The sequence below is a fragment of the Haliotis asinina genome, chromosome 9 (genome assembly GCF_037392515.1).
Source record: "Haliotis asinina isolate JCU_RB_2024 chromosome 9, JCU_Hal_asi_v2, whole genome shotgun sequence".
NCBI classification, from domain to species: Eukaryota; Metazoa; Mollusca; class Gastropoda; order Lepetellida; family Haliotidae; genus Haliotis; species Haliotis asinina.
This window is the reverse complement of record NC_090288.1, coordinates 1,757,629-1,772,761: the sequence shown is the minus strand read 5'-3', so window position 1 is coordinate 1,772,761 and position 15,133 is coordinate 1,757,629. Positions and strand designations below refer to the sequence as shown.

At 39.7% G+C, this 15,133-nt stretch overlaps 1 protein-coding gene across 4 annotated transcripts in view; it reads left to right on the top strand.

Annotated features, from left to right (window-relative positions):
• LOC137296532 (inositol 1,4,5-trisphosphate-gated calcium channel ITPR1-like) overlaps positions 1-15,133 on the top strand; it is a 158,682-nt gene that overhangs the window by 27,992 nt on the left and 115,557 nt on the right. For all 4 annotated transcript variants that reach the window (XM_067828336.1, XM_067828335.1, XM_067828332.1 and 1 more), the window contains exon 3: positions 7,706-7,812. In XM_067828336.1, coding sequence (XP_067684437.1) covers positions 7,706-7,812 — 107 coding nt within the window. The remainder of the gene's footprint in view (positions 1-7,705; positions 7,813-15,133) is intronic.

Sequence of the window (15,133 nt, the reverse complement as noted above, 5' to 3'; positions counted from 1 at the left end):
CTAAGTCAGCATCATTTGTAGTACAGGCCTCCCTTCAGTATGTCAGGTTCCTATAATGAAATGAAATCGTCTATTCACCTTGATTAGGATTCAGGGGCAGTCAGAACTGTATAACTGCCTTCCCCTATATGGTATGTAGGGATGCCATGATGCATCGTTGCATCGATGCTTTATCTAAGACGACACAATTATTGATGCATTCAATACTGTATCAATATTTAGTTTTAAATGTGTTGGTTAAAATTTGCTTATATTATTTACATTTCGCTATTGCATCATTAGGACTTTTTCATCTCTGAGAATAAAAATGTTGATGTTTTCATGGACAATTATAAAATATGAAAATTAATGTTAAAAATGTAAGTTTATGCAATAATGTCATGAAAATAGGTGTTGTGATACATATTGAATTGTGACATGGATGATGTGGTACATATCGATTCATGAAAATTTGTATTGTGTTATTCCTAATGATATATGTCTAAGAACTGCACCACTTAAGTCTTTTTCCCAACATTCAGAACTGGTTAACATTGATTTTGCCTTGTTATTAACTGAATGACTACATCTTGTAGAAATAACTTTCTTTGTTGTTTTTCATGTCTGCTTTGTAGAGTCATGCTTGGTAAACCGAGATGTCTGCATGTTGTTTTCAATGAGATTCTACCTCACGGGGAGGTCCAACTGGTGGAGGAGCCCATTAAAGTCACTGCGGCGTTCTTGATGTGGAGCCACTTCGTTTGTACATGTTTATTCTGATGGTGTGGGATGCAGCCACATCTCACCATGTCTTTCATGTTCTCGGTGTAGTGCTGATTGACAGCCAGCCACGGTCACCTGAGTTTGAATAGTTTTGTTCATGGTCAGACAAGCATAAGTATCTCCGGCCAGTGCCGTCAGCTTGAGCTGAAAACGGACATCTTTTGTAGGACATCCTGCACCATTGTAGTTTAGCAATAACTTTCCTGCTGTACTATGTATGGCAGCAGCAGTCTTTCTATGCAGCTCAACATCAGAAAAGGACATTTCTTATATTTCTTCACATTGATATTCCAGGTTGAGTTGTGAAACAGTATATTCAAAGATAATATGTCAGTGTTAAGGTCAACAAGTGGAGAATCCTATCTTCTGCTTTGAAGTATATTATATGTCATGCTGTTATGTTATTTACATTCTCATAAATATAAGCTATTTCATATGATAGCAAACAGTGTCTGTCAGCATAACATAATCAGATAAGAATGTTGAGAAAGAGTTTAATGGTTTCACGGCTTGTTTTGAATCCTTCATAAATCATTTGACGAACCTCCCTGTGAAGATTCAGGTTAAGGGTTTGTCTCCAACATCCTGTGCTTGTTGTGTGAAGTAGTAATGTGGATTTGGTGTGTAGTGTTGGTCACTTGGTTGTAGCTTGTCATGGTACCCACTTGATGTTTCTCTCACTGTCAGTCACAGGATTGTTTGATGGCCAAACAGAACTCAATCAGATCCTATAAGTCTGTTTTGCAGAGTTACCTGTGGCCCAGTTAGAACGTTGCAAATACCCATTTAGATATTGTACATTTAACTGATGAAATCTTTTGAAAATCATTTATAATATGACAGTCTGGTATAGAGGTGATGATCGGGATAGTCTAGTGGTAACAGTGTTTACTCGTCACTCCGAACACCTGGATTCAGTTCCCCACATGGGTACAATGTGTTCAGCCGATTTCCGGTATATTGCCAAAAGTGGCATAGAACCAAACTCACTGACTGAATGCCAGATTATGGGCTGCCTCGTCATTGTTGAACCAATGGTGTCCTTGTTGCAGTGTTGGACTACATGTCAATGCTTCATTCAGTTTTTAAGCAATGGCTACCGTAAGTCTTCCGTTGCAAATTGGTTGTCACGCTGTATTTGTGGATCATGTCATATAATAAAGGTTCATAATGATTTGTTGCAATATGTTAATTTTAATGTTTCTATGGTTGGTTGGTTGGTTGGTTGGTTGGTTGGGGTTGGTTGGTTGGTTGGTTGGTTGGTTGGTTGGTTGGTTGGTGGTTGGTTGGTTAAGCAACACTCAGCAGTATTCCAGCCACATGGCCACAGTCTGTAAATAATCGAGTCTGGACCAGATAATCCCCATCTACATGAGAACCAATATACACCATTGAGATACAATGACATGTGTCAACAAAGTCTTTAAGCCTCATCTCCTGATCCTGTTAGTCACCTCATATGCCATGCATGGATTACTGAAGACCAATTCTAACACAAGTTTTCACCTTTTTTTATTGCATGTAGTGTAGTTCAGTTATGGGCTGAAGACTTATCATCTACAATTATTACCCAAAGCCTCTTGATCAGCAGCAAGCTGTAAATTAATTTTTAGATATGCAATGTAATGACCATAAGACCACACTTATCTTTGAGATCAAGGTTTAGAATGTAAATAACTTCTACGCAATTAGCTGATACTTTTCTTCTGAAGTTTCCGATTTTGCCAGAGAAATCTTGAGAGGCCTGTTTGGTGGTCTGATAGCAACAGTGTTTGACATCTATCATGTTTGCACTAGGTATCATGTTTACACCTGGTAAACCCTTGAGAATGCCCAGGTTATAACTGGTGTTCAGCAACCCATGTTTGCTGTTAGGTTAATAAGATTGGGTGGTCCAGCTTACTGACTTAGGTGATGTATGTCATCATCTCCCAAATGGGTAAGTCAGTGTAAGTAGTGTCAATCACTGGATTGTCTGGTTCTGATTTGATTTTTTGTGAGACCACCATCATAATGCTGGGGCATTGCTAAGGTGGGTGACAAACAAACAAACAAACAAACAAACAAACAAACAAAGAAAGAAAGAAAGTTGGAAATCACAAGTGACTACAGCTTGATAGGTGAAGGCTACTGTGTATCACAGGGTTCCTGTACATTGCTCCCAGTGACCTCAGTTGGTCATTAGAGGTGATATTGTGTATTCTGCAGTCAGCTTCTTTGACTTCATTGTTTGCATATCATCATACCTTGGTGTCATCAGATATTGCCAGAATATCAATTACTGGATTGTCTTATCCTGAGGATTGGTTATTTCATTAAGCATTAAAAAAGGCCTTTTGGCATAATTGGCATGTATTATGGCAGAGTCTCGCAACCATATCAATTTTCCTTCCTCCAACTTTTCCAGTAATGCTAATAGATTGTCCACAGGCTCTGGGGATTGTCTTAAATCCCAATGTTTTCAATGATATCTCATGACACACTGATGCTATTACCATAGCAACACGCTGCAGGGCCTGTAACCTCAGAGGTGCCATTAGTGGTCATTTGGTTGTGAGGTCCGTGTTGTCTTTCTCTGTTTTCATCTTCCATGAGTCTTATGGTTCCCCTCACACAGTTATCTTCCTGTCTCAGCCCATAGAGGAGGTTTGGTGTCTCAGATGTACCTCAGAATTAACACTCATGCATGTGCATTCCTACTTGAAGGGACCCGTGACGATCCGGGTACAATAGGTCTTCAGCAACCCATGCTCGCCACAAAAGGCGAGTATGCTTGTCATAATAGGTGACTAATGGGATCAGGTGGGCATGTATGCTGACTTGGTTGACAGATGCCTTTGGTTCTCTGTTGCGCAGATTGATGCTAATGCTGTTGATCAGTAGATTGTCTGGTCCAGACTTCATTATTTACTGACAGCTGCCATATAGCTGGAATATTGCTGAGTGTGGCATAAAACAAAACTCACTCACACCTGTCTGAATCAATGGGGAGAGATTATACTACTTCAAAGTTCTTAAAATTGCTTGCCAATCTCTCATGCTATGGTAGGAATATTAAAGAGTCAAATGGTCACGATAGTATGAACTACAGTAATATAAAAGAATGAGGTGACCTCCCTGTATAGAAGAGAATTTCCTTTTGATGGGTAGGTTGGGACGAGATTCGTGAGACAAGTTCCCCAAACCAGCCACTTATTAAAATGATACATAACCATTTTTTTTTCAGTAATTTGCTGTCATAATTGTTATGAACAAACTTACTCAAATTTCAATGTAATTTCAACTTTTTCAGTGAGCAATTTACAATTTCTAGATTGGTGCAAAGTCGTAAATGGAACGGGGCTTAGTCTGGCAAATATGGTACAAGTCCATATATTACCTGTAGAATGTACCTGGGTGACAAGTTCAGGCAAACAGACTTCGCACAGTATGTCAGAGACTGTTTAAAGCCTCCTAAGTTTCTTATCGCTTCAACTTATCTACTCAGCAAAGTCATAAATGGTTAAGTATCTCTGTACACGGCTCTATATCTCCAGGCACAGATGGATTAAATGAACTGTGTTGGTTGAAACAAATGCCTGATAAACAGCTGAGTCCTTAATCAGCGGAAATCAGAAGAATAAGCAAGTTTATTCAAGCCCATGACTGTGCATTTGGTGTTGAGTCTTCCTGTGATTGAGTGAGGACAGACAGTACTTCAAACACTGCTGTGGGTCGCCCCAATGTGAGGAGCTGGCAGTATTTGTAGAGGACCTCATTACCATCATCCTGATTAAGCACATGAATGTTTAATGAGCGTGACCTCACATTGGCTGGTGAAGTCCCCAGTGCCAGATTCATATAGCTTTATACAGAGATAAACATGCACAACATGACTATTTGTAGGTATGTTCTACCTGATGTAAATGTGTGACACAGTGTAACAAGGTGAATTTCAGTCTCTGAAGGCATGCTACAGTCAAACACTCCAGACAGATAGTGTAGGTGTGTTCTACCTGATGTAAATGTGTGACACAGTGTAACAAGGTGAATTTCAGTCTGTGAAGGCATGCTACAGTCAAACACTCCAGACAGATAGTGTAGGTGTGTTCTACCTGATGTAAATGTGTGACACAGTGTAACAAGGTGAATTTCAGTCTGTGAAGGCATGCTACAGTCAAACACTCCAGACAGATAGTGTAGGTGTGTTCTACCTGATGTAAATGTGTGACACAGTGTAACAAGGTGAATTTCAGTCTCTGAAGGCATGCTACAGTCAAACACTCCAGACAGATAGTGTAGGTGTGTTCTACCTGATGTAAATGTGTGACACAGTGTAACAAGGTGAATTTCAGTCTCTGAAGGCATGCTACAACCAAACACTCCAGACAGATAGTGTAGGTGTGTTCTACCTGAAGTAAATGTGTGACACAGTGTAACAAGGTGAATTTCAGTCTGTGAAGGCATGCTACAGTCAAACACTCCAGACAGATAGTGTAGGTGTGTTCTACCTGATGTAAATGTGTGACACAGTGTAACAAGGTGAATTTCAGTCTCTGAAGGCATGCTACAGTCAAACACTCCAGACAGATAGTGTAGGTGTGTTCTACCTGAAGTAAATGTGTGACACAGTGTAACAAGGTGAATTTCAGTCTCTGAAGGCATGCTACAGTCAAACACTCCAGACAGATAGTGTAGGTGTGTTCTACCTGATGTAAATGTGTGACACAGTGTAACAAGGTGAATTTCAGTCTCTGAAGGCATGCTACAACCAAACACTCCAGACAGATAGTGTAGGTGTGTTCTACCTGAAGTAAATGTGTGACACAGTGTAACAAGGTGAATTTCAGTCTGTGAAGGCATGCTACAGTCACACTCCAGACAGATAGTGTAGGTGTGTTCTACCTGATGTAAATGTGTGACACAGTGTAACAAGGTGAATTTCAGTCTCTGAAGGCATGCTACAACCAAACACTCCAGACAGATAGTGTAGGTGTGTTCTACCTGATGTAAATGTGTGACACAGTGTAACAAGGTGAATTTCAGTCTCTGAAGGCATGCTACAACCAAACACTCCAGACAGATAGTGTAGGTGTGTTCTACCTGATGTAAATTTATAACACAGTGTAACAAGGTGAATTTCAGTCTGTGAAGGCATGCTACAGTCAAACACTCCAGACAGATAGTGTAGGTGTGTTCTACCTGAAGTAAATGTGTGACACAGTGTAACAAGGTGAATTTCAGTCTCTGAAGGCATGCTACAGTCAAACACTCCAGACAGATAGTGTAGGTGTGTTCTACCTGATGTAAATGTGTGACACAGTGTAACAAGGTGAATTTCAGTCTGTGAAGGCATGCTACAACCAAACACTCCAGACAGATAGTGTAGGTGTGTTCTACCTGAAGTAAATGTGTGACACAGTGTAACAAGGTGAATTTCAGTCTCTGAAGGCATGCTACAGTCAAACACTCCAGACAGATAGTGTAGGTGTGTTCTACCTGATGTAAATGTGTGACACAGTGTAACAAGGTGAATTTCAGTCTCTGAAGGCATGCTACAACCAAACACTCCAGACAGATAGTGTAGGTGTGTTCTACCTGAAGTAAATGTGTGACACAGTGTAACAAGGTGAATTTCAGTCTGTGAAGGCATGCTACAGTCAAACACTCCAGACAGATAGTGTAGGTGTGTTCTACCTGATGTAAATGTGTGACACAGTGTAACAAGGTGAATTTCAGTCTCTGAAGGCATGCTACAACCAAACACTCCAGACAGATAGTGTAGGTGTGTTCTACCTGATGTAAATGTGTGACACAGTGTAACAAGGTGAATTTCAGTCTCTGAAGGCATGCTACAACCAAACACTCCAGACAGATAGTGTAGGTGTGTTCTACCTGATGTAAATGTATAACACAGTGTAACATGATTCTTCCAAACGCTCCTGTCTGAAGTTGGCAACAGGTGCATCCTCATGTATTCATTAATGCCACAAGCTTGTAGCCTAATGGCTTCCTGCTAGTGGTACTGTAACTTATATGCACAGTTTACAAAAAGGCCACAAATTTGAATCTGATTTGGATACAGATACATGTACACAGCCACTGAAAATGTTGTTTGAACAACCAGACCTTAAAGGCAGAATGTTGCACATTTTTGACAATTTTGGTCAATATTGTAGATATTGTGGCTCTAGCTTCCTGTTGATGCAGTAAAGGACTCACTTAATTATCACTTACGACTTGACTGAAATCGATAATTGAAACTTTGAGGCAAATAGATTCGAAACAGAGAACACTTGCCATTATATGGAATGTAAACAACTACTCTACACGCTGAAAACTGTTGCACATAGTGTTGTCAAACTGGTTTAGTCACAAGTTTTGGAAAGGATATTCATAAAGAGCATTCAAAGGGACATAACACTATGGTGTTCACTTGAAATAATGTTCAAGAGGTAGAGGGCGCAAGAATTAATTTTTCTGCATATTCCATTCATCCGGATTTTTTTTATTTGATATTGTAAAAATAAATGTGTAATGTTTTGGGGGAATAAATTATATGGTAGCTTCCTTAAGGGCTGATTGTATTATTGAGAAAAATGCATTATTCCGTGGCTTGGGTGAACATGACAGGAGCTGATGTGATAGCTCAAGTTAGAAACATTAAAGGCCATCCCTTTTGTCTTTTTTCTGTATTTAAGAAATGGAAATATAAATATGTGTCCAAAAATTTCCTTAACTGTCTCTACACCACTCCTCAAAACTGTGACAGCTGCCAGTTTATGAAGAAGCAGGACAAGATTCACAAATTACCAGAAAGACTGTGGCAATAGTTTCTTCTAATTTGTATGAGCATGATTGTATGATAAATATGTTGTTGTACACATTGGTGTATACAAGTGTTTACACAAAAATGTATTTGATAGTGTCTGTATTATTTTTGACACCCTGTTGCCTGTTTCAGACTGCCTGTTCCGGATATGTCCCATGAGCCGCTACTCTGCCCAGAAGCAGTACTGGGAAGCACAGCGGCAGTCGTCCACCGACCCCATTCTACTGGAGAGACTCCATGTAAGTAGTGATCTGAACCATGCACATAGATCTGAAATTATGTACACTGATTAGAATCCATTTACACCTACCTGAACCCATGGACACAGATCTGAACTTGTGTACATTGATCTGAACCCATGGACACAGATCTGAACTTGTGTACATTGATCTGAACCTAAGCACATTCAGCTGAAACCATGTACACTTATCTGAACTCATGGACACACATCTGAATTTATCTATGTTGATCTGAACCCATGCACATTCATCTGGACCCATGTACACTGATCTACATGATCTATACCCACTGACATTCATCTGGACCCATGTACACTGATCTACATGAACTGTACCCACTGACATTCATCTGGACCCATGTACACTGACCTACATGATCTATACCCACTGACATTCATCTGGACCCATGTACACTGATCTACATGATCTATACCCACTGACATTCATCTGGACCCATGTACACTGATCTACATGATCTATACCCACTGACATTCATCTGGACCCATGTACACTGATCTACATGATCTGTAACCCACTGACATTCATCTGGACCCATGTACACTGATCTACATGATCTATACCCACTGACATTCATCTGGACCCATGTACACTGATCTACATGATCTATACCCACTGACATTCATCTGGACCCATGTACACTGATCTACATGATCTATACCCACTGACATTCATCTGGACCCATATACACTGCCTGCAAGTTGCTCTCCATCTCTTGACACTGGTTTTGGTTCATTGATCAACCAGTTTGCATTGTGTGTGATGGATGGGTGGTGACAATTCCTATAGATCAGCGTTTCAAAAATGAAAACAATTTCTGGCGATCATGTATCTAAATGTCATCTAGATTCTTGTGAAAATCCGGTTTGTCCTAATTCAGACTTTCCTGTTGAAGAGTTTGGTCAGGATAGTAACGAACAGTAAAAGCTTCATCAATTCAATCAATTTTAGATGCTGAAAACCAATAATGGTGTGTTTTCATTTTATGTAATGATGTGTGTTTTGTATCATGTGCTGTTGAAAGACTTGTACAATTTGACGACATCATCAGTGTTTGTAACAATTTTGTGTCGTCTGAATCACAAGTCTGATGTGTGAGTACATGGATTCAGTGCACAATGATAACATTGGTAAGGCAAGGAGTTAAAGTTGCATGTTAGCAACTAGAATATAGCTATAAATCTACAATTGTTGTGTATGATAGAATTCATTTGTAGTGAACTGATCATTTTCACACCAGGAGTATCACCTCCATGTATTGTGACTCAGCAGAGATTGGGTACTTTGTGGGGAGTGACTTGTCATTGAACTATATGCTTGCTTGTAGGTCCATGGCAGGTGGAATTCTTGTCACCTCAAAGTATCAAATTTGTATGGGTCCATGTGGCCTGCAGTAAACTTCATTTGGATTTATCAGTCGACTGAGATTTTTAGAATGAGGACCTGAGGGCTACAGCTTCTGAAGTGTGTTTGTCCTGATGGCAACCTGACATCATAAATTCTTTCAAAGCTGGACATAACTAAAGTGCTCCACATGCCAAACAGTGAGAAACAGTGAACTCAAAAACATTTTCATGTCATGAAGATCCTGGTTAAACTTTGTGTTCTGTAACCTTTGTTTGCTGCAGTGGGTAACTAGTGGATAGGGTGGTCAGCTTTGATATCTTCGTTGGTCCATGTCCAGGGCTTAGCTCGAACCTGATTAATGTCAATCACTAGATTTTATGGTCAAGAATTCACTGATTACAAGCTGACATCTTATGACTAGAAAACTGCTGAGTGCAGGGTTTAACAAGCAAAGCAGTTTCTGAATGAATTTTCCATATGTAATCTTCATTGGAGTTTAAAAATAAAACCTGTTCCTGCAGATTCTGGAAGCACTTCTTGAACTTGATGTGTTCAACCCTCAAGGGACATTACACTCTCCCTGGGATAGTGCAAGATCTTTTTCCTTCAGAAGATATTTTACAGAGTTAATTTGTGCGAAAACCATACCCAATATATTTGTGTCCAGAATAAACTGTACAATTTTCTCCTTCATGTTGTAGTGAAGACATACTGGGCATGTTATGAGACTAGTTTTTTCTTATCGGTGAGTAGGGGTAAAGTTGTCAACCAGCTTTCACTACAAGCAACACAAATTTTCTCGTATTTGTTTTATAGCAGTATTTGTGTGAAGTGGGACATTCATCAGCAAACAAAATAACCATGGTCATCTGTTAGTATGAGTCAGCAGCAAAAGGCCCAGCACAGACAGTTGTGGGATATGTGGGTGTCCATGTGCCCACTGGTGTTTATGATGTGATATATGGATCAGAGGTCCTCCCTTGTTGACAGACCATCATAGACAACAACAGCAGGTATTGTCCTGTTGTCGACGTGCTTGCGCAGTTCAGGTCTGTTGACTGTGTGTAATATCTCCCCTCTACACAGACATAGTGAGTGACTTTTACATGGCACTCAGCTGCATGCATGCACACACGAATGCGTGCACACACACACTAATACTCACAAAACAGTTATGTTTTTCAGATTCAGATATCAATATGACAATTTACTGGGAAAGATTGCCACTTGTAAATGGTACTGAGTATTCACGATTGTACAGTGTACGTCTGTCTGCCTCATCTTGTTAGCATCCCCTTGAACTCACATGTGCAGAACAGACATTATGCCTTGATTGCTCCACAGGTGCCAATCACACACCCAGACATGTGTGAAGTCGCCTGTGTAGGACATAGTCACAGGCTACACTGTTGGCAGTTAGATACAGCTTACAGCAGTTCATAGGTATGATGCCTTACTATTTAATCTTTCATGCAAACTTTTTTCATCAGATTGAAAGACTTTGTTCCTTACACAGAATTGAATATCTCCTAAAGATAGATAACACCAGATAAAGCATATCATGCAGAAAGAGATATTGATGAGTATCAGTCCTTGTTGTCCTGGCTCAGGACTGGATGGGTATTTGCACACACATGTCAATAGTCAGTGATTGAGGTTAGTTTTATGCTGCTCTCAGCAATATCCCAGCTATATGATGCCGGTCTGTAAATAATCAAATCTGGACCAGACAGTCCAGTGAACAACAGTATGAGCATCGATGTACACAGTTGGAAACATGTCAACCAAGTCAGTGAGTCTGACCACCTGGAAACTCATAATTACAGCAAGGTTGTAGATTGATGTATTTTTCATATCCTCAGTTTCTATAGGGATAGGGTTGTTGAAGATGAATGGCATGAGTTTATCTCACTTCCTGAGATGTTGGATAGGTTCTTCCAAGTTAACAAGTATCAGACCACCCATTTCATTTACTCATAAAGGTTTCCAGTCACCACATCTCCCAGGCCAGTGCTTTGTGTTCCTCAGTTAGGTGATAACAGGAATAGTGACCTTAAGCCATACTTTCCACACTAGCTTTCATGTGAGTGAGTTGGGCTTTAAACCACTTTTATTAACAGTCTGAAAATATCAAGGCAAGGGACACCAGAAATGGGTTTCACATATTGTACCCAAGGGACACCAGAAATGGGTTCACATATTGTACCCAAGGGACACCAGAAATGGGTTTCACATATTGTACCCATGTGGGGAATCAGGTCTTGAACAAGCCTATAGTACACTTTAACTACCAAACTACCTCAGCACCACTGGGTCCTGGTCATGAAGAATTTGCGGTACCTACATGATTTGTTAAGAAAGCTGGTAACAGTTTTATGATAACAGATAAGCTGACAAGATTTGCTGTAAACAAAATCAGACTCAGATTTTACAGATACATCGATCTGTTTCCTGTATGACTTTGTATTGTACATAAATACAACATTGACATGAGAGAGTTGTCTTGCAAGTTATGAATGGATCACAGTTGTTAGCAAGCTGCTGCACAAGGTGGTGATTTCACTGACAGACATTCCTGACAACTACATATCGGTATTAAACAGTAAAGAGATTTTTGTGTCCTCCAGGTTCTGAGTTGTCCACCAACGGACATGGATTGCAAAACAGTCTGTTGTCTTGATAAACATTAAACATTGATCCTCATCCTTCCCACTGCAGCATAGGTTTATGAAGATTTAACAGCAGTGGTCAGATATTTTAGTAGTCAGTATTGTTTCATTTCATTGTTAGCAACATTGGTCAAAAATGCCAAAATGTTCTTTACACATTGTACTTATGTGGGGAATCCAACCTGAGCCCTTCTGCATGACAGTGACCCCAATCCACACCCTTTATCGATAACATGATAACATTGGTGAACGCACTTCCTTGTTCAGGGCTCCAGATAAGGGCGATATCAGCATATGTACAGATAAAATATACAAGATACAGTAGGAAATAATTTAGAAAATGTCGCAGATACACACCATAGCCACGGTGTAAGGTCTTAGAATCATTTACAGACGTATTTATATGAAACATATCTGATTTCATGCAGTGCCTCACATTTGAATTTACCTGATAGCAACACATTGTGCTTTCCCTAGTTGTGTTTCGGGAATCCTAATGCAGCAAATGACTTAATTTGTTAAAGTTCTTAAAAAGACTTGACTACTTCTGAATGGTCATGTAATCAATTCACAGTACAAATAACAGACGTACGACAGGTATCACTCGGTTGTCATGTCGTGGTCACACTCCATGTAATCCCATTCAGTACTCTATATGTACTCTTACGTTTTTCGAGTATTCCTACATGGAAAAAAACATGGATTATGTACTCGTGATGTTGAAAACCTGTTTGGAGCCCTGTTTATTACTTCAAGGTCTTGGTCTGAATCCCCATATTGGCACAAATTATCATGACCATTTCTAGTGTCTACTTGCTGTGTTGTTGCAGGAATATTGTGAAAAGGCCTAAAATATAAGTCACTTGATTGTCTGTTACTGCTAGGAAGGCTGGTCCAATAAGTCCAAAATAGTTGGCAAATTTGTCATCCTGACACACTGAAATATTCAACCTTTGATGCAATTAACCAGCTGCTTTGACAATAGGTGTTTCACACCTGAAGTAATAATTACAGGTTTCAGTAGCATTTCATTAAAACATGTGAAATAGAATCTGCTTTAAAATGACACAATCCATTGATCTGTTGAAAATTCCAGTTCAAAAGTTTCAAACTTCTTTATTCTTCTGGTAACACCAAGTTGCCAATATTGAACCACATTCACGCCCTTCCGCCCCTAGATGTGCGATCAGTTGTGGTGATGGCTGCTGCTTCTGTAGCAAGAGGCACAACATGCCTGACATTTTGTAAAGCAATCAAATGATAAAAGGAGACCATCTTTGCTTCCAAGCTTCATCAAACCCAATTGATCAGTGTTCAGGATGACTTGCATGGCTTGTGGATTCTGATTTTCTCAGATATATTTCCGCTCTGCTCTGCTAGTGCATCAGAAGCTGGCCATTGATTTTCTGTTGTGACAACTCAATTGTAGCATTTCTTCATCACCAATTTGGTTCAAAGATGTGCAAAGAATTTAAATTTCGTGGCGGTGTTGGAAGTTTTGAGTTGGGTGAGCTTGATGTCTGTTGACAGATCAGAACTGAAGGGGAATAGTTGCAGGGGAGGGCGGAGGAGAGGATTCGGAGGGGTAGCAGGGGTGGGTAGGGGGAGGGGAGAAACAGGGTAGTAATGAGGGTAATGGATACCAGTGTGTTCCTCATGCAGTGGTTGGAATTATGAATGAATGTTATGCATGCTTGTTGCTGGTCTTTGTTAGCCTCAGCAAAATTCCATGTATATAATGGCACCTGTAAGTGATTAAGTCTTGACCAGATCGTCAAGTGACTGATATTGTGAGCAGTTATGTTTTGTTACTGTGAGTGTGAAGTGCAACCCCAGAGTTGGATTCGCTCAGGTTGCTTGGGACATTAATGATCCATCTGTCCCTTGATGATTTACTGTATCACCAAAGCTGGACATTGAAAGATCCCTCTTGTTTTTTAACCCTGCTGATTTCATTATGCATGCAGACAAGTTTATAACAGTAGAATTTCTATTTTCGGAACAAGGGTCTGGAAGTGACAGTTTATTTCAGAGTCTTTTTATTGAGCACCTACTGGTGAGGCTCAGGCCAGGACAATTGGATATTTTCTGTGAATCGGTTGACAGGATTAGAAACACTTTCTTAGTGGAGATAAAGATTACCTACCATTGTCTTTTTTAAATGAATTAAAAATTTGTACTTATGCACAAAGTTGGTCCAGGCTAGAAAGTAACAGGGTAATGTTAGGTTCCAAGCTTAAGGTGAAGGCCAACATATATATTATATGTTTCAATGGAACATTTTCCTTGAAGCTAAAGTAACTCACCAATCCCTGAACATTGTTCATATTTACTTCTGGTGTGGTAGTTTAGCCTAATGGTTAAAGCGTCCACCTGAGTCACGGCTTGATTCCCCACGTGGGTACAGTACGTGAAGTTCTGGTGTCCCCTGCTCAGATATTGCTGGATTATGTGCTGTTTTATATTTATTTATTATATTTATTTTATTGACACATTCCTCCAGCCTGATGCCCACACCAATCCCACAACACATGGTCCGGATTTGATTTCACTCCCAGGTGTTTTACAGGTCTGCATTTCTTCGATACTTTGGAACTCCTTTTTTTCAGAACTCTATTAAGTTATTAATGAGAATTCAGCAAAATCACACTAGTTGAGAACAAGCCTAAGTAATTTTTTCAGATCACTAGCTTGTTATCGTAAGAAATCATTGATTTTTCTGTGCCACACTGCCTCGAACATCAAACAGCTGTCAATGATTGGCTTCAAAGACTAAACATTCAAAACAAGTTAAAAATATCAACAACTCGAACATTGATGCAGATGTGAAAAAATCAAGAACATAAATCGAAAACATACAATAAAGTTAGAAATCTAATCTATCCTTACTATTGAGCATGTAGGAGTTATGTAGAATGTTATGAGTACCCACTATTAAAGGTAAATCTAAAATCAATCTTCAAAGCATGTCTCCCTACACAGGTATTGATCTTTTGCCTGTAAAGTTAGAACAGGCCTGTATCCTGGTGTTTTCAGTTCTGGTGTTAGCTGTACGGGACAAGTTAATGCATACCGAACCTGTTAGTCAGACCCTGTTACATGGATCCTGAAACAAATATAACTTATACAGGGAGTTTAGGTCTATGATCTTTATCAAGTCTAGAGGACTGAAGTTGCAGCTGAAGACAAAAGATTGTCTGGACTCCCTTTTCACAATGATAACTCAATAATGGTGTACTTCCTGCAAAATAGTTTCATTTCAAAGACAATGCCGGACCTGGTGTTGT